At 42.0% G+C, this 27699-nt stretch overlaps 1 protein-coding gene across 27 annotated transcripts in view; it reads right to left on the reverse strand.

Moving 5' to 3' along the window:
- The window catches only part of LOC123770459 (activating transcription factor 7-interacting protein 1), a 206428-nt gene that overhangs the window by 40775 nt on the left and 137954 nt on the right, over nt 1–27699 (reverse strand). For 18 of the 27 annotated variants that reach the window (XM_069301826.1, XM_069301824.1, XM_069301817.1 and 15 more), the window contains 3 exons: nt 13290–13430; nt 12918–13037; nt 5872–6039 (listed from right to left, as the gene is read on the reverse strand). In XM_069301826.1, coding sequence (XP_069157927.1) covers nt 5872–6039; nt 12918–13037; nt 13290–13430 — 429 coding nt within the window. The remainder of the gene's footprint in view (nt 1–5871; nt 6040–12917; nt 13038–13289; nt 13431–27699) is intronic. The other 9 variants (XM_069301831.1, XM_069301832.1, XM_069301829.1 and 6 more) reach the window with 1 other exon arrangement.

Genomic DNA, 27699 nt, shown 5'->3' on the forward strand with positions numbered 1-27699 from the left:
TCTTGTATCAACATGTTAAACAAGCTACGAGGATGAGGGAAGGGGACGTTCCCTCCATGCTAGATTTGATATTTACCAGGAAGGAGGAAGAGATATTTGACATTCAGTACCTTCCTCCCTTGGGTAAAAGTGACCATGTCTTTTTGGGAATAAAGTATGCAATGCGTTATAAGCTGGAAGAAAATAAGGAGGTTGAAGCAGTTGAAAAACCAGACTTCAGGAGAGGACATTATGGTGACCTTAGAAATTTTTTTAGTGAGTATAATTGGACAGACTTGATGCTAGGCAAGGAAGTGAATGAGATGTATGGCAAGTTTTGTGAAATATATGATAAAGGCACAAAAAAATTTATACCAAAACAGAGATGCAGGACCAGAAAACAGGATTGGTTCGACAGAAATTGTGAGAGGGCAAGAGACCAAAAGACACAAAAATGGAATCAGTATAGGAAGAAGCCAAACCCCCAAACATACCAGCGATACAAAGATGCGAGAAACAATTATACAGCAGTAAGGAGAGAGGCAGAAAGAAATTTTGAAAAAGGGATAGCAGATAAATGTAAAACAGAACCGGGCCTATTCTACAAATTCATAAACAACAAATTGCAGGTAAAGGATAATATCCAGAGGTTGGAAATGGGAAACAGATTCACGGAAAATGAAAAGGAAATGTGTGAAACATTAAATGAAAAGTTCCAAAGTGTGTTTGTACAAAATGAAATCTTCAGAGAACCAGACACAATAAGAATTCCAGAGAACAACATAGAGCGGATAGAGGTGTCTAGAGATGAAGTGGAAAATATGCTAAAGGAGCTCGGGAGGAACAAAGCAGCTGGCCCAGATGGCGTTTCACCATGGGTTCTGAGAGAATGTGCATCTGAGCTCAGCATTCCACTTCACCTGATCTTTCAGGCATCCCTGTGTACAGGAATCGTAGCAGACGTGTGGAAACAGGCTAACATAGTTCCAATCTACAAAAGTGGCAGCAGGGAAGACCCCCTCAATTATAGACCTGTATCATTGACAAGTGTAATAGTGAAAGTATTGGAAAAGCTAATCAAAACTAAATGGGTAGAACACCTGGAGAGAAATGATATAATATCAGACAGACAGTATGGTTTTCGATCAGGAAGATCCTGTGTATCGAATTTACTCAGTTTCTATGATCGGGCCACAGAGATATTACAGGAAAGAGATGGCTGGGTTGACTGCATCTATCTGGACCTAAAAAAGGCTTTCGACAGAGTTCCACATAAGAGGTTGTTCTGGAAACTGGAAAATATTGGAGGGGTGACAGGTAAGCTTCTATCATGGATGAAAAATTTTCTGACTGATAGAAAAATGAGGGCAGTAATCAGAGGCAATGTATCGGAATGGAGAAATGTCACAAGTGGAGTACCACAGGGTTCAGTTCTTGCACCAGTGATGTTTATTGTGTACATAAATGATCTACCAGTTGGTATACAGAATTATATGAACATGTTTGCTGATGATGCTAAGATAATAGGAAGGATAAGAAATTTAGATGATTGTCATGCCCTTCAAGAAGACCTGGACAAAATAAGTATATGGAGCACCACTTGGCAAATGGAATTTAATGTTAATAAATGTCATGTTATGGAATGTGGAATAGGAGAACATAGACCCCACACAACCTATATATTATGTGAGAAATCTTTAAAGAATTCTGATAAAGAAAGAGATCTAGGAGTGGTTCTAGATAGAAAACTATCACCTGAGGACCACATTAAGAATATTGTGCAAGGAGCCTATGCAATGCTTTCTAACTTCAGAATTGCATTTAAATACATGGATGGCGATATACTAAAGAAGTTGTTCATGACTTTTGTTAGGCCAAAGCTAGAATATGCAGCTGTTGTGTGGTGCCCATATCTTAAGAAGCACATCAACAAACTGGAAAAGGTGCAAAGACATGCTACTAAGTGGCTCCCAGAACTGAAGGGCAAGAGCTACGAGGAGAGGTTAGAAGCATTAAATATGCCAAAACTAGAAGACAGAAGAAAAAGAGGTGATATGATCACTACGTACAAAATAGTAACAGGAATTGATAAAATCGACAGGGAAGACTTCCTGAGACCTGGAACTTCAAGAACAAGAGGCCATAGATTTAAACTAGCTAAACACAGATGCCGAAGAAATATAAGAAAATTCACCTTCGCAAATAGAGTGGTAGACGGTTGGAACAAGTTAAGTGAGAAGGTGGTGGAGGCCAAGACCGTCAGTAGTTTCAAAGCGTTGTATGACAAAGAGTGCTGGGAAGACGGGACACCACGAGCGTAGCTCTCATCCTGTAACTACACTTAGGTAATTACCTGCTATGTTTGCTCATCTTACTGGCATTCCTCTAGTCATCTTACTCTCAAATACACTTAAATACATTCTTCACTCATCTACCATCATTCATTCATTTAATGCAAGCCAGCCCATTCCAAATTATCCTCATTCCTTCAGATTATTGCTTTATGAATAATGCATTTTTCCATGACATTTAATCCTTACTTTATTCATATACTGTACTAAATACCGCAATATTCTTCTTAAGTTGACTATTTATACTACACTACTTTTTCCCATTCATGCATAGCAGCATCTTGCATCCATACATAATGGAAGAAACTATCCCTCTGTCATGTAATCTTTGGGCTGTCTTTCTCATGTTTCTTTCCAACTAAGGCTTTCATTAAACAATTAATTTTTAACAGAAGAATAAAGAAAACTGCAAAGGTCTAATGGACAATACAAAGCGGCTCCTATTTATATCCACCCAAAGTCGTGAACATACGTCTAGCCTACACTTGAAACACTCCAGCAGTCCTATGCTGATTATGTTCCCCTGTAATTTGTTCATTAAATAAATCAACAACCCAGTTTCTAAACCCAAGGTCTTTCCTGAATCTAATCTTATTCAATTTACATCCATTGTTTCATCCTCTATTTTGAGTTGATACATAAACACACATCCATATCCACCTTGTTATACATTTTCCCCGATTTATATCAGTCATGTAATATCGCCCCATTTTTGTCATTTTATGTAAAGCAAATAGCTTCAGGTTTAGAGTTAATATTTTTGGTTTCAATAATCATCTTATATACAGAATTTTAACACCAATTTGTTCACCAATGATTGCTCTATCCTATGCTACAGTCAAAATAATGAATGAATAATATTTAATTTTGTAATTTTTGTTTTGTTTTTATTTAGTGCTGGAGACCGGTTGGTTATGATGAATTTGTCATGTCCTGAACGTGCTTCAGGGTTATTAAGAAGACATTTAACAACACCTAAGTGTTGTTTTGTATACCCAGTACAGTACATGTGAGACCCATCACTAACTTTTTTTATTTTGACCTGGAGGGGATGAAGGTTGCTGGGGTTTGAGGGGTTATCTTGAGATGCTTTCGGGGCTTTAGTGTCCCCGCGGCCCGTTCCTCGAATAGGCCTCCACCCTCAGGAAGCAGCCCGTGACAGCTGACTAACACCCAGGTAAATATTTTACTGCTAGGTAACAGGGGCATAGGGTGAAAGAAACTCTGCCCATTGTTTCTCACCGGCGCCTGGGATCGAACCCAGGATCACAGGATCACAAGTCCAGTGTGCTGTCCGCTCGGTCGACCGGCTCCCCGGGTGACTAGAGCTCGTAAACAACAAATCGGCCTTGCCCCCATGCACTTCCTTGAAGTGAGTTTGTACTATACATAAATCTATCATTCCGTGCATACTATAAAATCTGACATCCTTCAGATACTCGTATCATAAACTACATTCTCTACAGTTTTAACCTAATAATCTTTCCATGACCTCTTTTATGACCCCATTCATCATCTACATCAAGCAACTCAAGCATAACTCTACATAAACATCAAAGCCGTCATTACTCAATTAATACATGAACTCCTCACACATAAATCTTTTCACTGAGTATTTACCTAGTTGTGCTTGCATGGGTTGAGCTCTGCTCTTTTGGCCCACCTCTCTCTCTCAACTGTTAGTCAATCAACTGTTACTAACTACTACTAACTAATTTGCATTTTTTCACAGACCACTACACCCTACTTGGATGACAATGGAATATCTGCCCATTTGTTTAAAAACCATTTTAGTGCTGCTAATTTGGCAATACAAATTAAGTCAAGCAAAAGTAACTAGAATAAACTGCAGATGTGAGAAGTGCATAATTAACCCTTTCAGAACCAGCCTACATGTTATGTGTCAACGTTGATGGTGTGTAGCGAGCAACAGAGGGTGCCACCTTTTACTGGCAATGGTGGGCTTGGACAGTGTCTCTTCACCAATGGACCAGAGGTTTACTTTCATGCTACAGAGATTATTACACTATCTGCTGGTAGATTCTTAGCCATCTACTGGCGACGTCTCGATGAATCGCAGGAATTCTCATCTTTGAATATTATATTGTTCTTGCAGAAATAACGTAGTACGTATAAAACAAAAAGCTTGAAAATTAATGTAGTAACAAATCTGCAACTAAGACGGAAATTTAAAGAGACTAATACTATTACATTGTGAAGCTTCATATTCTGATTTTTTTTTTTTTTTTTTTTTTTGCAGGGATATTCCTGCGTGGGCCCTAAGCCTCTGGCTGGCCCACTAAGTGTTGCTTGTTTCTGTTTTACTTGGGTGGAGTATGAGTATTTATGACTCATATGGTCGCTTCAGTAAGATTTTGCCACATGTGTTTAACAACAACTTCTGCTCTGTTGAATCTAAGTTGAAATCTTAATGTGCATATTCTGATGATTTGTTAGTGAATCATCTGATCCAAGATATTCTCAAATAGTTTCACTCGATCATTATTTGAGTGTATAGTGACACCTCGTGCACCTCACACCGTATCTTCTTTCTTTTCTTTTCTTTATTTGGGGTTACTACTCAAGACCATTTACTTTCAAATATTTTGTTATCAAAATCTCTGTCTTATGTTTTAAAATAGTTCCCAAGACAAAAATGAGTACTGTACTGTATTAACTTTTTATTGCATTGTACATTCTATGGTGCAACACTTAAATTATATATGTAATCATGGCTCGCTTTTAAAAGTTAATGAATAAACCAAGGAACTAGTTCAAGGAGTTTTGTAATTCTTTCTGCAAGAATATAGATCAAACTATGCCATGTATTTACATACAAAAATTATGACCATAGATAACTAAGTCATGGAGAAGGCTTCATAAAGCTTTGTAAATTGATAATTAAGTGTCTTGCACACTCACTATTAGTTATCTATTATTGGTTCTGTGCAATAAATCCCACACCTCACACTGCTTTTATTTTTGTAGCAAACATTTGTGTCTATACAATATTAACATATTATTTGTGAACTTTTTTTTGTTATCAAAATCAATGTTTTAACTGTAAAGTGATTTATAAGGTGCAAATGATCCTAGTACAGTACATATAAAGACTTTGTGTGTAGCTGAGCAAGCAGCTGAAAGAGGCAGTTCACTTCCAGACAAGGATATGGGCACCACCCTAAAATGAGTGCTAATACAGTACATGGATTAATGTTTATTGACAATTCTAGGACTTTCCCAGCACGAGGAAGGTGGCAATTCGATCTGAAACCAATAATATAGTACGATACAGTACTTTATTGTAATTATGTAATACTCTCTTCTATACCGAGTATTATTTTCTACAATTTCTGAAGATAATAAGTTAATACTTTTGAAATATTTGTTCCTATGATATAAGGCAAGTTTCAAAATGCAGTACAGGGTACTGAAAGGGTTAATGTTCAACTGAGAGATCAAGGCTCAACATTATATCATTTAAGAAGGAAAGTCTCCATAGTAGAACTTTCCTTGTACTCATATTTCATCATGAGCTAACCTTAGTTTGAAACGTGACATTTGGTGGGGAGCACACTTCACTTGCCACAAGGTGGTAGGGTTTGACTGGACTAGAGGAACTGCTTACCCCAACCAGCGATGATGGCCGTGGAGCGATCGTCTTTATCAAACCACCACTCCCGCTGGCGTGCATAATACCCTTGTTTATCTGTCAAGTTCAGAGCAGAATATTAATTAGTTATTTTTAATTAACAAGTTAATTAAGAACATTATACATAGAATCTGTTTATTCTGTTTTACTGAAAAAAAGGCAGGTTGCATTTAAACCGCTCAGTAGAAAGTGGCAATACCTGAATAGAATAAAATACAGTGCTGTATAATGAAACACACACTATAACTGTACATCTGAGAAACTAATAATATTTCAAATACAATGTTATGCAATGTCATTTTACATGATGCATCTCAACATGGCAAATTGGGCTCATATAACAAAGGAGTGTATCTGAGTATGATATCTTCAACCCATCCTCCTCTTTAGATAGTACTTATTGCAACTATGTGCACCACTCTACATATATACTGTAGTGGCTAAAGCTAAAGGAAACTTAAATATTCCTAGGCCTAGTATAGCACATTACATATATATATATATATATATATATATATATATATATATATATATATATATATTATATATATATATATATATATATATATATATATATATAAACATAAACTTGATTAGGTTAAGTTTTCTTTGCAACATCAGTACAAAAACTTTACCAGTTTGTCAAAATTCAATAGTAGTTATTTCGACTATCTAATTGCCTTTTACGTCAACATATGTACGATGGTCGTCATCGTTACTATAAGTACTACCTTAACAGGAGGATGGGCTGAATTTCTTTTATAAAACAAAAGTAATAGTGTACAGTGCTGCACAATATACTGCTACACCATAAACATTCCAGCCATATTTATAAAAGCAACAAAAATATCTTGAGGTTATCTTGAGATGATTTCGGGGCTTTAGTGTCCCCGCGGCCCGGTCCTCGACCAGGCCTCCACCCCCAGGAAGCAGCCCGTGACAGCTGACTAACTCCCAGGTACCTATTTACTGCTAGGTAACAGGGGCATTCAGGGTGAAAGAAACTTTGCCCATTTGTTTCTGCCTCGTGCGGGAATCGAACCCGCGCCACAGAATTACGAGTCCTGCGCGCTATCCACCAGGCTACGAGGCCACTCTTAATATGTCCTTAACAATTGCACCATGAAGTTTTGGCCAAGAGCAGGTGCACAGTACGGCGGTTAAAGTAGTTTAGTTCTTGTATTGCGTAAATACATTTATGCCCGAAACGCTTTGCGTAATAGTGGCTTTAGGCATTGTATGTACTAGCTCTACCTATAAGTCAACCAATCTTTGTAAAAATTTCTTGTATGTATGTACCTTACCTAAATAAACATTTTATTTTATTTTATCAAATAAGAATTTATTTTAAAGTTCGATGCACAGAACTTTTATTATTTGCCATGAAATTTTCTGGCATAAACATAGTGATTCTACCCAAAAAATTAAGCTTCATATACAGGAACACAATGTTACATGGAATGTGAATCCTACTCTGTTTGAGAATAAAAGGTCCTCAACTTCCACCATTTCATTCACACTTTCTATCAGATGTTCATCTAAAATTGTCTGGCACTTAATACACTCAGGCATTAACAAATTTTCTCTCTATCTGACAGTGATTTTCATGAAAATTCCATCACATAAATTTAAAAAAAGTGTACCATACATACAACAAGTATCATTTTCTCCAGTAGACCACTGTTTCTTATTAATAATAATAATAATAATAATAATAATAACAAAGCTTATTCAGAAGAATGTGTGTGAACAAAGAACATAAGAGTAATGCACAATTGTAGAGACAGGAGTTACACACTAAAGCCGCCACTATTACGGAAAGCGTTTTGAGCAATCGGCTTTATTACCCTAAATGCCTTAGGATTTACGCCCATATCTGCCAAAGTGTAAACAAACATTTTGTACACAGTGATTAATTTAGATTGCAAAATGTATGGAAAGGTGGAAATCAATTGAATATGTACAGTGCAGCTGGTTTTGTGCACTGAACAAGTTGAGCATGTAGCAGTCCAGCCCTCATCTGTCAGTGGTGGAGTTTGTTGTCAGGAGGTAGGTGGCAGGTGGTGGTAGGTGGCAAGTGGGTGGTAGGTGGCAAGTGGGTGGTAGGTGGCAAGTGGGTGGTAGGTGGCAAGTGGGTGGTAGGTGGCAAGTGGGTGGTAGGTGGCAAGTGGTGGTAGGTGGCAAGTGGTGGTAGGTGGCAAGTGGTGGTAGGTGGCAAGTGGTGGTAGGTGGCAGGTGGTGGTAGGTGGCAAGTGGGTGGTAGGTGGCAAGTGGGTGGTAGGTGGCAAGTGGAGGTAGGTGGCAAGTGGGAGGTAGGTGGCAGGTGGTGGTAGGTGGCAAGTGGGAGGTAGGTGGCAAGTGGGTGGTAGGTGGCAAGTGGGAGGTAGGTGGCAAGTGGTGGTAGGTGGCAAGTGGGTGGTAGGTGGCAAGTGGGAGGTAGGTGGCAAGTGGTGGTAGGTGGCAAGTGGTGGTAGGTGGCAGGTGGGTGGTAGGTGGCAGGTGGGTGGTAGGTGGCAAGTGGGAGGTAGGTGGCAGGTGGGTGGTAGGTGGCAAGTGGTGGTAGGTGGCAAGTGGTGGTAGGTGGCAGGTGGTGGTAGGTGGCAAGTGGGTGGTAGGTGGCAAGTGGGTGGTAGGTGGCAAGTGGTGGTAGGTGGCAAGCGGTGGTAGGTGGCAGGTGGTGGTAGGTGGCAAGTGGGTGGTAGGTGGCAAGTGGGAGGTAGGTGGCAGGTGGGTGGTAGGTGGCAAGTGGTGGTAGGTGGCAAGTGGGAGGTAGGTGGCAAGTGGGAGGTAGGTGGCAGGTGGGTGGTAGGTGGCAAGTGGGAGGTAGGTGGCAAGTGGGAGGTAGGTGGCAGGTGGGTGGTAGGTGGCAAGTGGTGGTAGGTGGCAAGTGGTGGTAGGTGGCAAGTGGGTGGTAGGTGGCAAGTGGTGGTAGGTGGCAAGTGGTGGTAGGTGGCAAGTGGGTGGTAGGTGGCAAGTGGGTGGTAGGTGGCAAGTGGTGGTAGGTGGCAAGTGGGTGGTAGGTGGCAAGTGGTGGTAGGTGGCAAGTGGTGGTAGGTGGCAAGTGGTGGTAGGTGGCAAGTGGGTGGTAGGTGGCAAGTGGGTAGTAGGTGGCAAGTGGGTGGTAGGTGGCAAGTGGAGGTAGGTGGCAAGTGGAGGTAGGTGGCAAGTGGGTGGTAGGTGGCAAGTGGAGGTAGGTGGCAAGTGGGTGGTAGGTGGCAAGTGGTGGTACGTAGCAAGTGGTGGTAGGTGGCAAGTGGGTGGTAGGTGGCAAGTGGGTGGTAGGTGGCAAGTGGGTGGTAGGTGGCAAGTGGTGGAAGGTGGCAAGTGGGTGGTAGGTGGCAAGTGGTGGTAGGTGGCAAGTGGTGGTAGGTGGCAAGTGGTGGTAGGTGGCAAGTGGTGGTAGGTGGCAAGTGGTGGTAGGTGGCAAGTGGGTGGTAGGTGGCAAGTGGAGGTAGGTGGCAAGTGGAGGTAGGTGGCAAGTGGGTGGTAGGTGGCAAGTGGTGGTAGGTGGCAAGTGGAGGTAGGTGGCAAGTGGTGGTAGGTGGCAAGTGGAGGTAGGTGGCAAGTGGGTGGTAGGTGGCAAGTGGAGGTAGGTGGGTAGGTGGCAAGTGGTGGTAGGTGGCAAGTGGTGGTAGGTGGCAAGTGGTGGTAGGTGGCAAGTGGTGGTAGGTGGCAAGTGGTGGTAGGTGGCAAGTGGAGGTAGGTGGCAAGTGGTGGTAGGTGGCAAGTGGTGGCAGGTGGGTAGGTGGCAAGTGGTGGTAGGTGGCAAGTGGTGGCAGGTGGGTAGGTGGCAAGTGGGTGGTAGGTGGCAAGTGGAGGTAGGTGGGTAGGTGGCAAGTGGTGGTAGGTGGCAAGTGGAGGTAGGTGGCAAGTGGAGGTAGGTGGCAAGTGGAGGTAGGTGGCAAGTGGGTGGTAGGTGGCAAGTGAGTGGTAGGTGGCAAGTGGGTGGTAGGTGGCAAGTGGGTGGTAGGTGGCAAGTGGAGGTAGGTGGCAAGTGGAGGTAGGTGGCAAGTGGAGGTAGGTGGCAAGTGGAGGTAGGTGGCAGGTGGAGGTAGGTGGCAAGTGGTGGTAGGTGGCAAGTGGGTGGTAGGTGGCAAATGGGTGGTAGGTGGCAAGTGGTGGTAGGTGGCAAGTGGTGGTAGGTGGCAAGTGGTGGCAGGTGGGTAGGTGGCAAGTGGTGGTAGGTGGCAAGTGGTGGCAGGTGGGTAGGTGGCAAGTGGGTGGTAGGTGGCAAGTGGTGGTAGGTGGCAAGTGGAGGTAGGTGGCAAGTGGAGGTAGGTGGCAAGTGGAGGTAGGTGGCAAGTGGAGGTAGGTGGCAAGTGGAGGTAGGTGGCAAGTGGAGGTAGGTGGCAAGTGGAGGTAGGTGGCAAGCGGTGGTAGGTGGCAAGTGGGTGGTAGGTGGCAAGTGGAGGTAGGTGGCAAGTGGAGGTAGGTGGCAAGTGGTGGTAGGTGGCAAGTGGGTGGTAGGTGGCAAGTGGGTGGTAGGTGGCAAGTGGAGGTAGGTGGCAAGTGGTGGTAGGTGGCAAGTGGGTGGTAGGTGGCAAGTGGTGGTAGGTGGCAAGTGGTGGTAGGTGGCAAGTGGTGGTAGGTGGCAAGTGGTGGTAGGTGGCAAGTGGAGGTAGGTGGCAAGTGGTGGTAGGTGGCAAGTGGCAAGTGGAGGTAGGTGGCAAGTGGTGGTAGGTGGCAAGTGGAGGTAGATGGCAAGTGGGTGGTAGGTGGCAAGTGGTGGTAGGTGGCAAGTGGAGGTAGGTGGCAAGTGGTGGTAGGTGGCAAGTGGAGGTAGGTGGCAAGTGGTGGTAGGTGGCAAGTGGTGGTAGGTGGCAAGTGGTGGTAGGTGGCAAGTGGTGGTAGGTGGCAAGTGGAGGTAGGTGGCAAGTGGTGGTAGGTGGCAAGTGGAGGTAGGTGGCAAGTGGTGGTAGGTGGCAAGTGGTGGTAGGTGGCAAGTGGTGTTAGGTGGCAAGTGGGTGGTAGGTGGCAAGTGGTGGTAGGTGGCAAGTGGTGGTAGGTGGCAAGTGGTGGTAGGTGGCAAGTGGAGGTAGGTGGCAAGTGGAGGTAGGTGGCAAGTGGAGGTAGGTGGCAAGTGGTGGTAGGTGGCAAGTGGTGGTAGGTGGCAAGTGGTGGTAGGTGGCAAGTGGGTGGTAGGTGGCAAGTGGTGGTAGGTGGCAAGTGGTGGTAGGTGGCAAGTGATGGTAGGTGGCAAGTGGTGGTAGGTGGCAAGTGGAGGTAGGTGGCAAGTGGTGGTAGGTGGCAAGTGGAGGTAGGTGGCAAGTGGTGGTAGGTGGCAAGTGGTGGTAGGTGGCAAGTGGTGGTAGGTGGCAAGTGGAGGTAGGTGGCAAGTGGTGGTAGGTGGCAAGTGGTGGTAGGTGGCAAGTGGAGGTAGGTGGCAAGTTGTGGTAGGTGGCAAGTGGTGGTAGGTGGCAAGTGGGTGGTAGGTGGCAAGTGGGTGGTAGGTGGCAAGTGGGTGGTAGGTGGCAAGTGGGTGGTAGGTGGCAAGTGGAGGTAGGTGGCAAGTGGTGGTAGGTGGCAAGTGGGTGGTAGGTGGCAAGTGGGTGGTAGGTGGCAAGTGGGTGGTAGGTGGCAAGTGGGTGGTAGGTGGCAAGTGGGTGGTAGGTGGCAAGTGGGTGGTAGGTGGCAAGTGGAGGTAGGTGGCAAGTGGTGGTAGGTGGCAAGTGGTGGTAGGTGGCAAGTGGGTGGTAGGTGGCAAGTGGGTGGTAGGTGGCAAGTGGAGGTAGGTGGCAAGTGGGTGGTAGGTGGCATGTGGAGGTAGGTGGCAAGTGGGTGGTAGGTGGCAAGTGGAGGTAGGTGGCAAGTGGGTGGTAGGTGGCAAGTGGGTGGTAGGTGGCAAGTGGGTGGTAGGTGGCAAGTGGATGGTAGGTGGCAAGTGGGTGGTAGGTGGCAAGTGGGTGGTAGGTGGCCGACCGGTGGAGGTAGGTGGCCGGCCGGTGGAGGTAGGTGGCCGGCCGGTGGAGGTAGGTGGCCGGCCGGTGGAGGTAGGTGGGTGGCCGGTGGAGGTAGGTGGCCGGTGGAGGTAGGTGGCCGGCCGGTGGAGGTAGGTGGGTGGCCGGTGGAGGTAGGTGGCCGGCCGGTGGAAATGTGGAAGTGAGCAGCAGGCGGGCATGTGGTGTTGGGTTGTGAGTGGCTGGGTGGAGGTGGGTGGCAGATGTGTGGTGTGTCTTTCAAAAATATTCATCTCTAGGTGTATCCACTGCCCTTTTTATTGTTATATTCCCAATATTTTACCCTAGGTGCAATGCAGTGACACTGGACTGAAAGTACACCTGGAGTTGGTCCTGGGAATTCTACTCGGGCCAGGCTTGACTTATGATTACTTGGTCCAAAACACTTGTTTCCTGAAGCAGCCCACAGGCACACACTACAACCTGGTTGGTCCGGTATGTCTTGCATGAAAAAGTCTAATTTTCTCTTGAACATTTCTATTTCTGAACTGGCAGTATTTCTTATGTTTACTAGGAGGATATTCAATAGCCGTGGACCTATGATGTGTATACAGTGGTTGTACCTATGGCACCTTTACTCTTCGCAGGATCTATTCTTTATTTCCTATGATATCTTTCAGTCCAGTACAGTATGTTATTTTCAAGTTTAAGGCCTCAGGTCTCTCATTCTTGAGCACCACATTTGTAGTTATTCAGATGCCCAGGCATTCTCCATTTGCTAGTGACATTATACACAGCTATATTATAGATACTACACATTACATAATATATTGACCATCTCTTGCAGTGACCATGGTGAAATCTGCTTTGTTTAAATGCAATTTTACCGGGCATTTACTCTCCCAATACAGTACTTGCAGCAGATCTCCACTCAGGCTCAATTTTGTACTCGCCTTATTGTGCTTGCAAGGGTTAAGCTTCAGCTTTTTGGCCCTACCTGTCAACTTATAAACAGGTTAAATATGGTTTAGTACTTACAATATGAGGTGCTGCTTGAATACCAACTGATCTCTTAATTCTTATTGGAGCAACGTACTGTCCTTTCCGAGACAAATGCTCTGCGGACAATCTATTCGTAACCTTTCTCAAGTCTTCAATCTATCAAACAGATAAAGAGAGTTGTTAAATTATGTAACAATACTAATACATTAATATAAAAATGTGAAGTACAGTGTATAATAGTTTCTAAAGAAAGAAATTATTCTGCCATTAATTTACAACATTTCAAGAGTAAGAACTTCCCTATGTTGAGCAAAATCTTACATCACTGATGGAACTAATCCAGTATCACAACAAACACAGTATCTATGGCCTGTCAGTTACATGTGAACAACTCTCATAATGTCTTACCTCCTTATGAAATTGAGCAGTCTTCTTGCGGTTGCTTTCTAGTGTCGTCTCCAACTTCTCACACAGCTGTTTCATTTTTCCCAACTCGCACTGATAAAGAGTCTTCTCGCTGAATTGCCGCATGATCATATTCTCCAACTCCTATTGGGATAAATCATCATTACCTAATTTCCTATTTGAAATGGAATGAAATGCTGTAGCTCAGAGAAGATATATAATATATATTATAATAATTACAATATTTTGGTAGCGGTCATACTTTTAAACATATTTTGTTGAAAACGACAAAGTTTTAGATTTATGATTCTTCACGAATCTTCTCAATATTTCTTATGTTTTCTTTACTGAAGCAGGAAGTGGAAAAATAACTCTCCAAAGTTCATTTTTACAATTTTATTAGGTTTGACACCTAGTGATGCGTTTCACAAGGTCACTCCTTACATTCTCAATGACAAATTCTACAGTGCTTAGCGCGGCTTTTATCATCTTATGGCGAGGTGGTTAGGTAACATATGGATGAATAGGTAACATACAGATGAATGGCATTACATAGGGAATATTGATAAGGAATTAAATGTATCATCATAGTGTGAGACACGTTGGCAGTTTATGGTCTTCTGGCTGCTTCCGTTCCTGTGGCAGAGTCATTTGGTTCTCCTTCTGCATATTGAAGTGGGTAAAGTGAAATTGGATATTAGCTGGTTGTTTATTGCTGGCCTAGATGCGTATCTAGACCAGTAATAAACAACCAGTCATTGCACATACAGCATATTATATTATACATACATACATACATACATACATATATATATATCGCCTCAAATGGCGAGCATTTTGGGTAACGATAGCCGACAATTCGTTTCGTATGGCGACCGCTCGTTTGAATGATGACAAGACCATTTGGTGGGGTCACGCTGCTTCTCGCACATTTTTGGACGCCTCCGATGATGCAAATAAATAATGTTTTTTGTTTAAAGATGCTCATGATGCTGGGATATAAAGGGGTGACTGCTGATATGTTGCAATGCAATAATTTTTTTTTTATTTATTTTTTTTTTGAAATACAACAAATGTCAAAAAGGTTCGTTCGGTGCTCGGCATGTAGGCTGCTCCATGTTTCTTAAATAAAAAAAAAAAGACGAAAAATAAAAAAAAAATCTAGAAGTATCAACTTATACCTCAATTTACATCTTAATCCTTCGCTCTAATATGTCAAACCACACACACAAATAGCCATTAGTAAAAATGGATGCTATTAGCAGGATTGTTAAGCATGATTTCCCTTACCTAAAGCCATGATGATCTTTGTTTACATACCTAATCCATTTGTTGTGTAACTAGTCTTTGTCTTATTATTGTTTCAATTATTTTGCTGAAGATGCTCGCTAGTGATGGTGGTCTGTAGATAAGTGCCTTGTCTCTAGTCCCTTTCTTGTATATTATACCTCCTTTTCCGATTTATTGCAGCTGGCAAATTCTCTACAATTGTCACAGATCAATGCTAGAGGTATGCCACAGGCCAGTGCTGCCGTTTTAACCTCTGTGATGCTCTGAGTTTATTGTGACATTCCCCGTGCGCATTAAATCAAGTGTTTGCAAATTTTTTTTCATCTTTGTAAAATGATAAATTCCCTTCCTTGAACACGTACACATAAAAAACTAAAAAATTCCACTTACTTTGGTTGTGGGGACATGGGAGAAGGAGGTGTCAGATGTGTCATGGGCTGGTCACCCGAGCGTGAAGCTCCCAGAGGCGGTCGCACAGGCCATTGAAGAACCGTGAGTTGCCACAAATATATTTTCAATTATTTGTTCTATGTATTTCCAATGCGGTTTTATTTGTTTTTTTATCGTATATGATGCATATTTGTGTCCTTGACAATATTTACACAGTAAAACGTTCATAGTGTTCCATGGCACTGTGATACGTGTGTCAGTAATGTGTTCATAATAAATGTGTATTGTCGCAATATTACTTGTTCAAAATTCACTAAAATTATAATATGTAGTTTCACTCACTATATACACAGTAACACACTGTATTACACATTCTGTACTTCAGAAGTGAGTGATAATCAACGAAGCAGTCCATGGTAGACTGCGCGACTGCGCTCTCGTTGCACCAGGTACAAACAGATTTTCGTTTCCTGTTTCTTTGTTCTGTGTGCTTGCAAATAACACACTCACTCACAAATAACACACTCACCCTTGGCTTTAGTACCTGTAGGTGGTATGAAGCCAAGCTTGTTAAGTGTAAGGTAATCTTGAAAAGATTATAGGAAAATATCAATTTGTAAGGTAGTCTTGAAAAGATCACTTTGTAAGGTATTGTGGAAGAGATTCAGTCATACTGGAAGAGGTTCAGGTATTCTAGAAGAGATTCAGCCATTCTTAAAAAGATCTATGGAAAACACCACCATGGAAGCCACTAATACTGCTCATCTATGCAACTTTTATCAGATGCATCATCACTGAACCCAGAAAACGATTCATCTATCATCTATAAAAATTAGAGATAACACGGGGTGGAGATGGATGGCACTCGGCTACCCATGCTGATACAGGGATAAGCTCGCTCCCTGTATCGTCGTCATCTGTGCTGTAGCACTTGCATCCGACCCTTGTGTTAGGTCCTTATTGTGCCTAGCTTCATCAATACCATGACCCTTATGTTCTTCAAACAATAAGGTCTGAATTACACTGACAGCGCAATCTTTCAACACCACATCAAACAGGTGTTTGGGAGCCAGAGGTGCATGCGCCACCCATGGTTGCTCACTTGGTACTAAGCCAGCCATCAGCCCTAGGGCATTCTGGGATTTTTTCCCAAGACAGCTGCCTCTCACTAGAGGTCCCAAGAGTTCATTTCAAGCACGTTTTGAATGAGTACGAAATATTAAAAAGGTGTTTTCTAGGTTGGCGTAGTTTCCCACCGACTGAGTTTTCTCGGTTGGCGCAGCACAGTGGCTAAACATCCAGTGTGTCATTATCTGGTCTAACAGCTTTAGTATCATCTAGGAATGCTAGTTGTCTCCTTACTTCCTCTGTTACCTTAATATTTGTCCATTTCTCATTTAGGGTTACCATTCCTGTTCTAGTACTGGGAGCTGTTCAGGCTCAGTCACATAAACAATCCATGGAAACTGGCAATTAATTTATTACAAATTTCCTTTCATTTCCTGTATGTTCTTCTCTCTCATGTAATCTAGCCACTTGTTATTCACTGTCATTTTCCTAAGTTTAAGGTTATGTAGTAACATCGGTTGTTTCTTTGTTTTGGATACAACGCCATTTTGAGTTGTTACTGATATTTTTCTTAAGTTTATGTACTTGTTCCTATTCCGGTTCTCTTGTGACCTTCGTCCTCTGTATTTCTTCCACTTTCTCCTGTTATATATTTTAGCTTCTTGGCATTGTTTATTAAACCATGGGTTATTATGTTCCCTCAAACTTTCTTACCTTACTGTTAGTATGAATCTTTTTATTTTTTTGAGCCTCTTTGCATCTCCATTTAATTTGATCCATCATTTCCTGCACCGTCTTACCCATCAGTTCTTCCTCCCTTTGTATATTTTCTAGATTCTCTTAATCTCATCTAATTTCTTTTTTTGTAGTCTATTCTTCTCTACCTGACCCCTTGTCTTATTGGTCACTGTTTTTAGTTCAATCTGATAGTCAAAGACCAAAACTCAATGGTCACTGCCTCCTCCTAGTGTTAACTCGTGTTTCAAAGTTTTCGATGTCTTCATTATTCTAAGAAGATCATGTCCAGTAGACTAAGTGATCTCCAATTTATCTAGTGTCATGTTTTACATGTGTTAAGAAGACCTTCATAACTTTCACTAATTTTGTACACCACATTTCTTCCTAATTATGAGTTTTTCTAATCCCATTCTATCTCTGTGATTTAGGACCTCCAGAGCTAGAGTTTTGCTTTCATTTTCTGTGGTATAGTTGCAGCTCTCTGCAGTTCATCTATGCATGATTTGCTGGTGTCTTCATATATTATCACAAACCACTATCTTCTATTGACAGTCAATAGAAGATACACAGGGCTACTGACAGTCAAAGTCTGTGTGTGTCTCTCTCTGTGACAGTCAAAGTCAGTCTGTGTTTCCATTTGTATTTCCATCTTCAATTTCCTCATATATCCACTTTCCCTTTACTAGCAGTACTACTCTTCCTCCCAGGCTTTCCTTCCTTTCTTTCTTTCCTTATTAATTGGTCATTCCTCTCCCCCCCCCCACACTCCTTCCTGAAAATATTGCATCTAAAATAATGTAATTTATTTGGATTTCCAATTTTGTCCCACTTTTAATAACCATTTCATTTATTTCCTCTGCTTTGTTTGTAACTTCATCGTCATTGGTATACCACATCTTGAGGCTCTTCTTGAACACATTGTTTCCTCAATTCTCACAACGTTCCTGTTGGTTGTGAGCAATAAATAAGGTACAGTGCTGTATGTGATGAGTGATTATGAAGTAAGAAGAGGTTGACAGTGAGAGAGGGAGGCTATGAGATGTAGAAATTTAGAGATAAATATTGTGACCAAGAGGAAGAGAAGCAGTGATGGCGTGCTGTATGTTAACCATCGAGTGGAAGCTAGAGAGGGGCTGGAGGGAGAGGGCTGAGAGTAGAAATGGGGCTAGTGATAGATTTAACATCTATAATTAAACTATAATGTATAGATTGAGTATGGCTTGCTTTTCCCTATTTCACATTCCATTATGCAGCATTTATTTACACTGACTTGCATTTCCCATGTGCTGCTCAATTCCTGTTGCAATTTTGTCCAGGTTATTTTGAAGGCTATGGCAGTCATCCAAGTCTTTTACTTTCCATGTTCACATCTGCAAATTTATTCGTGTAACTCTGAATCTCCTCTGGTAGTGTTTATATTAGACAATGAACATTACTGGTGCTAGAACTGAACCTTGTAGTATTCCACTAGTGATATTTTTTGTCTCATACATTCCTTCTAGTTACTGCTCATTTTTCTGTTGTACAATTTTTCATCATTCAGATGATGAAAACATCTGAATGTTTTCATTCATGTGAATGAAAGTTAAAAAAATAACAAAACATCATTTCACCTTCAGAATAGCCTCTTGTGTGGGACTTTGTTAAAGGCCTTTTTTAGGTCCAGGTTGATGCACTTGGCCCAACCTTTCTTGCAAGATCTCAAGAGTTTCTCTCTAATTTCCTGTCTAATGTCTCTACTTTTCTGTTTACCACAATTCCTGGCTTCCACTTCACTAACGTTTCTCTCTCTGGCCCACTTGCGCACAAGAATTTCTTCCTAATACTTTTCTACACAATAGAATACACTTTTTTATACCCTTTGTAACCTCCATCTCAATTTAAAAAATTCTTTACATGTTGAATATCCTTGCCTAACTTTTCATTTATGATCTGGCATCTACATTGGTTTTGGATCTGGTTTTCTAAGAGAAGTTCCGGATCAGCCGGGCTGTGGTGGGTACGTGGCCCTGCGGGCCGCTCCAAGCAACAGCCTGGTGGACCAAACTCTCACAAGTCGAGCCTGGCCTCGGGCCGGGCTTGGGGAGTAGAAGAACTCCCAGAACCCCATCAACCAGGTACATTTGATTTCTCAGTGTCTTCATAATATTTTGTATATTCTTTAGTTTCATTCTCTTCTCTATTATTTCAGCATTAATTTCCTTATTTTCCTTTCCTGTTCAGCAAGTTGGCTATTAAAAATGGCTACATCCTAACTCACATGCACTGATGTGTGGTGGTTGTGTGGGTTGTATTGTAACGGGGGAGGGGGGAAATGAGAATAGCGAGTAAGTAGGAAGTGAGTAGGAGAAGTAGAAGAGGTAGAAGGGTAGATAGGGAAAGTAGATAGTAGAAGAAGAAAAGTGAATTGCTGCCAACATCCATTCTAGACCATTACATACAAGACAAGGAATGGAACTTGTCTGTATCAAAAGATATTATTACCATGTATCAACTCCCAAACATGTACTCATTAATATCATGAATCCAGTAACCATCGAGGCTTTCTCACCCCAACTCAAAAACTCTAAGGAACAAAGTTAAAGACAATTTAAATAATAAATTCAATTATATTTCACATGATAAGTATCATAATTTAAGCAATTCAATTAAAATGTTAAAGATTAATATGCAAAGTGAGCCATCATCCAAGAATTTGAGAACCCTACAACTGACTGCCCCTGATCATCACACAACATACTGTATGTAAACACAACCAAGTAACCTTAATGCTCAACTCACCAAGTGTCTGCCTATAGCTGGATTGAGAGGGGGGGGGGGGGGAGTCTGCAGCTATCAGGCAGTGTCACCCCCGTCCGACCGACAGCCTGTCTCGGCTGTTGTCCTCCTCTGCTCTACTGCCTGGTCTATCTGTTAATGCTCTCGAATCTATAGCTCTCCGAGTATATATTGGGAAACCTAGTAGCTAACTCTGCCCACAAGTAGATAGCCTCCAGCTCTCTACCAAGCCACTCCTTAAACGTCGGCATGTTTGAAGGCCAATTATCAGATTAGCAGAGGCAAGGTGAAATTCTCATGGGTGACCTCAGGTCACTTGGTGGTCATTAACTCTTAGAGGTGTGAGATTCAGGCCGCCAGAATGGGGCCTGTCAAATCCTTGTCTGTGACTCATGTATCTCTATGTATTTTAAATACTGTAACCCCGCGATTATCCGGGATTCAAACATCCGGAAAACGCCCTTATACGGCCAAAATCGTGATCGGATAAAGTTATCACAATATCCGGCCAAAATGGCCACAGGAACCGGATAAAAGCTAGTTTGGCCGGATGAAAATACGGCCATGCCGTATTAATCCCGTCTGTGGCTCTAGACGCATGGTGGAGGAGGGGGGTGGGGTGGGTGGGTGGTGTTGGGAGGGTGGGAGGGGTGCGTCAGGAGGGACCACCTGGGTACAGGAATTACCATTAATTTTAGAACAATTAATCATAGCCAAAAACAAATGAAATAAGTACTAGTAATTATGTAATAACAAATAAATAAGTTTCCTAAAAGCATTGTGCACAGGCTGAAGTTTCCTTCAAAAATATTGTGAATTTTTTTCCTCCTGGCAGCCTAGGTAACGTGCTATAGCTGCCCCACCCCAAGTGGACCCGTCCAACACTGGTCAACCCATGTGCGTCCGTCCCTCGTGTTATACACAGTGCTGCGCCATTAGTGAAATATTTTTTTAAATAACTTTTTTATTTTCATAGTAACTTTGAACATTTTTGGCCAAGACTATGTCTGGTAGCAGCATCAATCGTTCTGGAGGTGTTAAGAGGAAGAAAGTTGTCCTAACAATTAAAGACAAGTCACTGTTATACACCTCAACCAGTGCGGCCTCACAGTGTTGCGCCATTAGTGAAATATTTTTTTAAATAACTTTCTTAATTTTCATAGTAATTTTGAACATTTTTGGCCAAGAATATGTCTGGTAGCAGCATCAATCGTTCTGGAAGTGTTAAGAGGAAGAAGATTGTCCTAGCAATTAAAGACAAGTTACGTGTTGTTCAACCAGTGAGGCGTCACAGGCAGCCAAGCGCCTTCAACAAGTGAGGCGCCACAGGCAAGCCAAGCTCCTTCAACAAGTGAGGCATTACAGGCAAGCCAAGCGCTTTCAACAAGTGACGCGCCACAGGCAAGCCAAGCGCTTTCAACAAGTGAGGCGCAAGCAAGCGCCTTTAACAAGTGAGGCGTCACAGGCAAGCCAAGCGCCTTCAACAAGTGAGGGCATGCAAGTGCTTCAACAAGTGAGGTGCAAGCAAGCGCCTTCAACAAGTGAGGCCTCACAGGCAACCCAAATGCCCTCAACCAGTGAGGCTTCAGCAGCTGGCAGTCAAAACTAACTTAGCTTAATGAACTGTACAGTAATTTTAAGTGTTAATTTTAGTGTTGTGTTAGTATAGGTTACGTAAATTGTTAAGAATTTTTAACTTCAAGATGTGTGGCATCAATAAAGAAGACGAACACCAACAAGGTAAGTTGAGGTTTCTAGTTGAATATTTAATAATTGTATGTGGCAAGGCAATTCAAATTATGTTTGTAGTATAAAAATAGTTGGAAATGGTCACTTTTGGACACATAGGTGAAAAAGTACCATTATCCGAAAAATGTGATAATCCGGCTGGGGGTCCTTCCCATATAGTCCGGATGATCGAGTGGAGACAGTACAACTAAACCAAACACCTTTACAGTGTTACAGTATGGTGTGGTGTGTCTTTATGTAGTGGGTGTTGTGTAAAAGTGTAGTATGGTGTGGTGTGTCTATGTAGTGGGTGTTGTGTAAAAGTGTAGTTACAGGACAAGAAATATGCTTGTTGTGTCTTTTCTCTCTAGTACTCTTTACTACAACATGCTCTAAAACTACTGTTGGTTTCAGCATTCACTGCTTCTCACATAAATTTCAACACCTCTGTTTGCAAAAGAGAATTGTTGTATGTTTTTGTGACAGCTATGCTCACTTGTTATTAAAGTTGCAGGTTTAATAAATTCCTCGTTCTCTTTTGTTAATTCCTGTTACTATTTTGAACATTGTGATCAAATTGCCACTTTTCCTTCAACCTTCCAGCTTTAGCATGTTTAATCTGTCCTCACAGCTCATCATAAGCTCTGGGAGTCAATTTAGTAGCACCCTTTCTATTTTATTTGTGTTTCTTGAAATATGGGCACCACACTACTGCTGCATACAGTACAGGTATTCTGATTTTGGCCTCACGAATGTAGTGAGCAGTTTCTTTAATATTTTTTTGTCCATATATTAAATCTTAGGTGGTACTCTAAATCATATACTGTACTGTATATATGATGTGCGCTGTTCAGCCACTTTTACCAAACTCATAAAAATATATATTGCGCACTTTAAGGGTTAAATGCGGCTCTGAAATTTGCTAGCATAGTGTAGGCTTCATTTACACTACCTTTTATGTATTCTACAGGGCTTTGGCGATAATGTTTTCATTTTTTTTTTTTTTGCACATCCCAATGTATTTATACTGCTTGCACAGTTAGGGGGACTAAGCATCCATATACTGTATACTCGAAGTTTGAAAGTCGATATTAAGGCTGGTGTGTTGTAACACCCATGACCCCCTAGAGCTCACATCCAGAGAACCCTTCTCCAAGGTCAGCCCAGATGACCTGTGGATCGTCTTGCAAAAGTTGATTAAAAATTCCTGGGCTAGTCTTAGCCAGCTAGTTTCAAGTAGGTGATATTTCTAGATCATTTTGTCAAACATTGTAATGGAATTAGACCCCCAGATCCTTATGTGTAAACACCTAGGAATGTACCCCTTGATGTTGTTGGGAGTGTTGGCTGTGTAAACATTCGGGTGAGGAAAATGTTCCTTCCCTCTTGCACCCCTGTAATTAATATTTCCCATCCTTGAAGAGGTGTAAGGTGGCTGTCAAACATCTTAATTGAAAATTCTTGAGTGTTTGTGCATGCATGGCCAGCCTCAATATAGATTAGCAACAGCAAATTCCCCCCACCCCCTTTCTCAGCTGATAGAGGGTGTGCCAGTTTTGGGAACGTGTGTATATATATGCCCTGTAGGGAAGTTAGGGAGCGAGTGCTGGATACCAGGGTCGAGAGCAGGTCTGTGAAGAACATCACACAGCCAGGGAGAGACAAGAGTGAATCCACCAGGGCGAGAGGCAGTGGCCTTAAGATAATGTGTGATCTCTGATGGTATTGTTCCATGTCTAAATTACTTAACATTTGCCAGTGTTAGAGTAGGGACTTTTAGTTGGTGAATATCATATTTTTTTGTTCTCAATAAACCCATGTTAAACTCTCCTTGTGTCAATTTATGGAACCTCTTATCCTCTGTGTATAGTTGTTAACAACCGTTCCCTAATTAATGACAGTTAAAGAAAGAGGACTCTCCAAGTCAAGCAATGTTTCTTGCCTCATTGCTTGATACAGCTAATGGGCAAGGCGGGATGGTGGCAGCTTAGTTAATCCTGTGCAGCATTTTCTTGGAAGGGTATCCTTGGTTCCCGGTGTAACCATCAGTGGTATCACCATATGTCAGTTCATATTACGTCAACTATAAATACCCAGCGTTCAATAACTAATTTCCTCACGGTTTACCATTATCAATTGTTACAAAGTGTTACCAAGTGCAACCAGTAGGAAGTGTTACTCAGTATATATTAGTATTCATTCATCAGACTACTCTCTACTCCCACTTACTCTCTCCTCCTGCTCCTTCCTACCCCTCCTCAATATCCCATTTTCTCTTCCTCCTCTCCTACCTCCACTCTTCCCCATGCGCCCCTCATTTTCTGTTGCCCCACAGACGAGTTCCCCCTCCCCGCCCACGTTTTCTAAACCTTTCCACCATCTCACCCATTCCTTTCCTTCCTCCCTCCTCCCTTATTCCTTCCTCCACTTTACTTCTCACCATCAAATGTAGGGATAGATGGAATTTTTGTTACAATAGTGCAGTATTACAATATAGTAGATATAGTGGATAGATGGGAGGGAATAATTTAATGTTACATTGCAGACAAAATTTTCTTTCACAAACACATATTGGAACTGTTTGTTTAGTGTTTCACGCATTTACTTGTCAGTCTCTGTATGTCTACCTCCCATTTGAAGTCTTTGAATTGCATCTTGTTTTTATGATGTTAAAGAATATGCTGGGTTGTTTCACATTTTTCCACTATCCCTTCTTAACATTTCTTGTCTTTCTTCTCACCACTGTGTAACTGTTTCATGCTTGTTTGTATTGTTTGCATGTTTGTGGGGTTGTCTGCTTTTCATTTTGATTCCATTTCATTGTCTTTTGTTCTCTGGCCCCCTCACAACGTCTATTGAAGCAGTCCTATTTCCTATAATTGCTTCCGTTTTGGTATAAATGTTTGTGTCTTCTTGGTATATCTTGCAAAATTTGGAATACATCTTACTTAGTTCCTTGTCTAACAACAAACCATTCCAATTAATTCCATTAAAAATTACCTTACTCCCATATTTTCCTTTCTTAAACTTGAGTTTCATTGAGTTTTTACTTTCTCCATTACATTCTGTGCATATTTTACTTCTAAGCATACAAGGTCACTCTTACCTATTGGAGGTAGGTACTCTTATATCATAGATCTCTACCTCATTAGGTACAAATTAGGTTTAGTACTCACTGTACTCATTAGATTCATGGTACTCATTAGGTTCAGTACCCTTCCCTCATTCTCAGTGGTTTATAGCATGCTGGTACAGTACATTAATACCTCCAGAAAGGAATAATCATGTTTACGAAACTTAATTGAATTCTATGACAGGGTCACTACAATAAGGCAAGGGAAGGCAGGATGGGTAGAATGCATCTTTTCAGACTACCAAAAAGCTTTTGATACAATTCTTCATACAAGACTTGTACACAAGGTGGAAATACAAGTAGGGATAAAAGGAAAGGCTGAGTATGGGAATACTTGACGGACAAGAAACATAGGATCATAGTCAAAGAGGATATGGCTGGCTGGCTGGAGAGTACTGGAAAATGGTGTTCCACAGGGCTCTGTGCTAGGTAAACGACCTTAAAGGAGTGAGCTAGTACATGTCAATGTTTGTAGATGCTGCGAAGTTAACGAGACGAGTAAGAACTGAAGAAGACCTTAACAAACTTCAGAACTGGGAAGATAAATGGCTGCTAGAATTCAATCCAAGTGTAAAATAAAGAAATGTGTAAGGGAGTACTTCGCCAGTACTTTGCCAGGCATCCTAGAGTCACTAGGTGGGTCCCCTCTTTCAGGCACACAGTATGTGCACGGCTCTACAGTAGTGTGGCAGACACTGTGGAGGATTAGTCTTCTTCTAGGTTCCATTCTCCGGCTGCTTCCCAGTGGTTCATTGTCTATATCACACGGGTCTTAACTGAGTAGTTTGGCTTTTGGATTCTTGTGGTGTGGTTCTATACAAAGTTCACATACTTGTAATTACCTAAGTGTAGTTACAGGATGAGAGCTACACTCGTGGTGTCTCGTCTTCCCAGCACACTTTGTCGTACTGTATAACGGTTTGAAAGTACTGTACTCATGGTTTTGGCCTCCACCACCTGCTCACCTAACTTTTTCCAACCGTCTACCACTCTGTTTGCGAAAGTGAATTTACTTGTATTTCTTCGGCTGCTTTGTTTAGTTAGTTTAAATCTATGACCTCTTGTTCTCGAAGTTTCAGGTCTCAGGAAGTCTTCCCTATCAATTTTATCGATTCCTGTTACTATCTTGTGCATAGTGGTCATATCGCCTCTTTTTCTTCTATCTTCTACTTTTGGCATATTTAATGCCTTGTGTTGGCAACGTTGTCTTAACTTTCTTCTGGATGGTCTCTGGGTTATATCTCATTTCCAAAGAATGGACAATAGACAATGTGTCTTTCCACTGGCTTTGAGACATTTAGTCACCCCAAGGTGAAATTCTCTTTATCAGCATGGAATTAGTGGTCTCTGCCATATATGGCTACATTCCCAATTATAAAGCTCTTGCAGTGTATATCTTTTGGCTGGAGTGGTCAAGATGGGGGTTCATTTATTTCTTCCCTCAGATCCAGCTGTTGCTCCTGGAGACCTTCATGGGTGGAGTGAGTCTTGTGACTCCTTGGTGGCCAGATCCGCCTTGGTTTCTGGTTCTTCTGGACCAGCATTGAAAGATGAACATTTTTCCTTCGCTCAAAATTCTCCAATTTCCGCATCTGGAGTTTTTAATACTAGTCTATCATTTGTATGGTGAACAGGTAGTCTAGTTTTTTTAATTCCTTTATCCAATTAATAGTAGACCATCACCTGTGTATGTAGAATACCACTTGAATGAACAGTAAATTTAAAAAAGTAATATTCTGCGCTTTACTGCTGCTGCTCCTAACTTTTATGAAACAGCATGTGAAATGTTGAAAACCTGTATGGCAACATGTATTGTACAGTGCAGGAATTACTTTAACAAATATTTGGGCAGTGTTGCCAAGTAACTGATTGTTCAAAGTATTTTTTTGTATTTATTCATTTTATGGTACAATAAAAGTGATAGTGAGGTCCCCTAGTGTTGGAGGGCCCTTGACCATGGCCTACTGGGCCTATTGCATAATCTGGGGTCTGACAGCTGAGTGGACAGCACTTTGGATTCGTAGTCCTAAGGTTCCAGGCTCGATCCCTGGTGGAGGCAGAAACAAATGAGCAGAGTTTCTTTCAGAGGCAAAGTTGCCTAGCGACCCCGGGCCACGGGGACGTTAAGCCACGAAATCATCTCAAGATAACCTAAAGATAGATCCGGCCCTGCTCTAATAGGGATGGGGGAAGGTAACTAACTACTGAGTGGATTGCTTGTTGCATCATTTCTTTTTTTATGTGAACCTTGCAGTTGTCTATTATGCTTTGCTTTTTTTCTGGACATATTCTTTGTGAGGGTGATCATATTGTCTTGATTTTGAGAAGATTGCTGATCCCCAAACGACAAGTTTGGGGATCAGCAAAAGTCTTATTGCCTATAAGACTTTTGCCTTGGCTTCCAGTAAGTCAGGCTGGGTCTAAAATGTGTGGTGCAGTTTCCTAAAGCTTGGCAACCCAAGTGCTTAAGCACAGACACTGCCAACCAGGGGGCAGATTCATGGAGCAGTTATGCAAGCACTTACGACCGTGTACATCTTTCCTCGATCTTTGGCGACTTTGGTTACATTTATTAAACAGTTGACAAGCATGAAAAAATCCTAATCAACTGTTGTTATTGTTATAAACAGCCTCCTGGTGCTTCGGAGCTCATTAACTGTTTAATAATTGTAAACAAAGCAGCCAAAGATTGACAAAAGCTGTACAGGTTCGTAAGTGCTTGTGTAATTGCTTTGTGAATCTGGCTCCTGGCCCTCTGAGAAATACCAGCTTCATGGGGTTCTGGAGTTCTTCTACTTCCCAAGCCCAGCCCAAGGCCAAGCTTGACTTGTGCAATGGGGACTGTTGTCAGGAAAATTGTTACAAACAGCCAAAACAAGGAAAGACAACTTTAACTCCTATGCCAGCATCAAATTATGAGCCATCACTACAAGAACAAGTATAAAATCCTCATGGTAAGGGATGAGAGGACCTAATTGAATAAACATATCACTGGGAGTATTGCTCTTTGTACAAGTACCTACATACAATATATTACTTCAGGAAGTACCCAAGGATGATCATCTTGGCATTATTGTTTATGCTCCACTACATATGTTTAGGAAATTAATAGGCATTACAAGTCAAAAATATATATTAAGATGCAATACAAAGTGGTTTGTGATGCGAGGGTTATCGCCATGACATGACACCAGGCAAGGTGAGTAGAGTTGTTCTCCTCATGTTGTTTTGAGGTTGGGTCTTCATGGTGTTTGGCATTTTATATGACAGTCGCCAGGATCATGAATT

Source organism: Procambarus clarkii, chromosome 46 (assembly GCF_040958095.1).
Source record: "Procambarus clarkii isolate CNS0578487 chromosome 46, FALCON_Pclarkii_2.0, whole genome shotgun sequence".
Classification (NCBI taxonomy): Eukaryota; Metazoa; Arthropoda; class Malacostraca; order Decapoda; family Cambaridae; genus Procambarus; species Procambarus clarkii.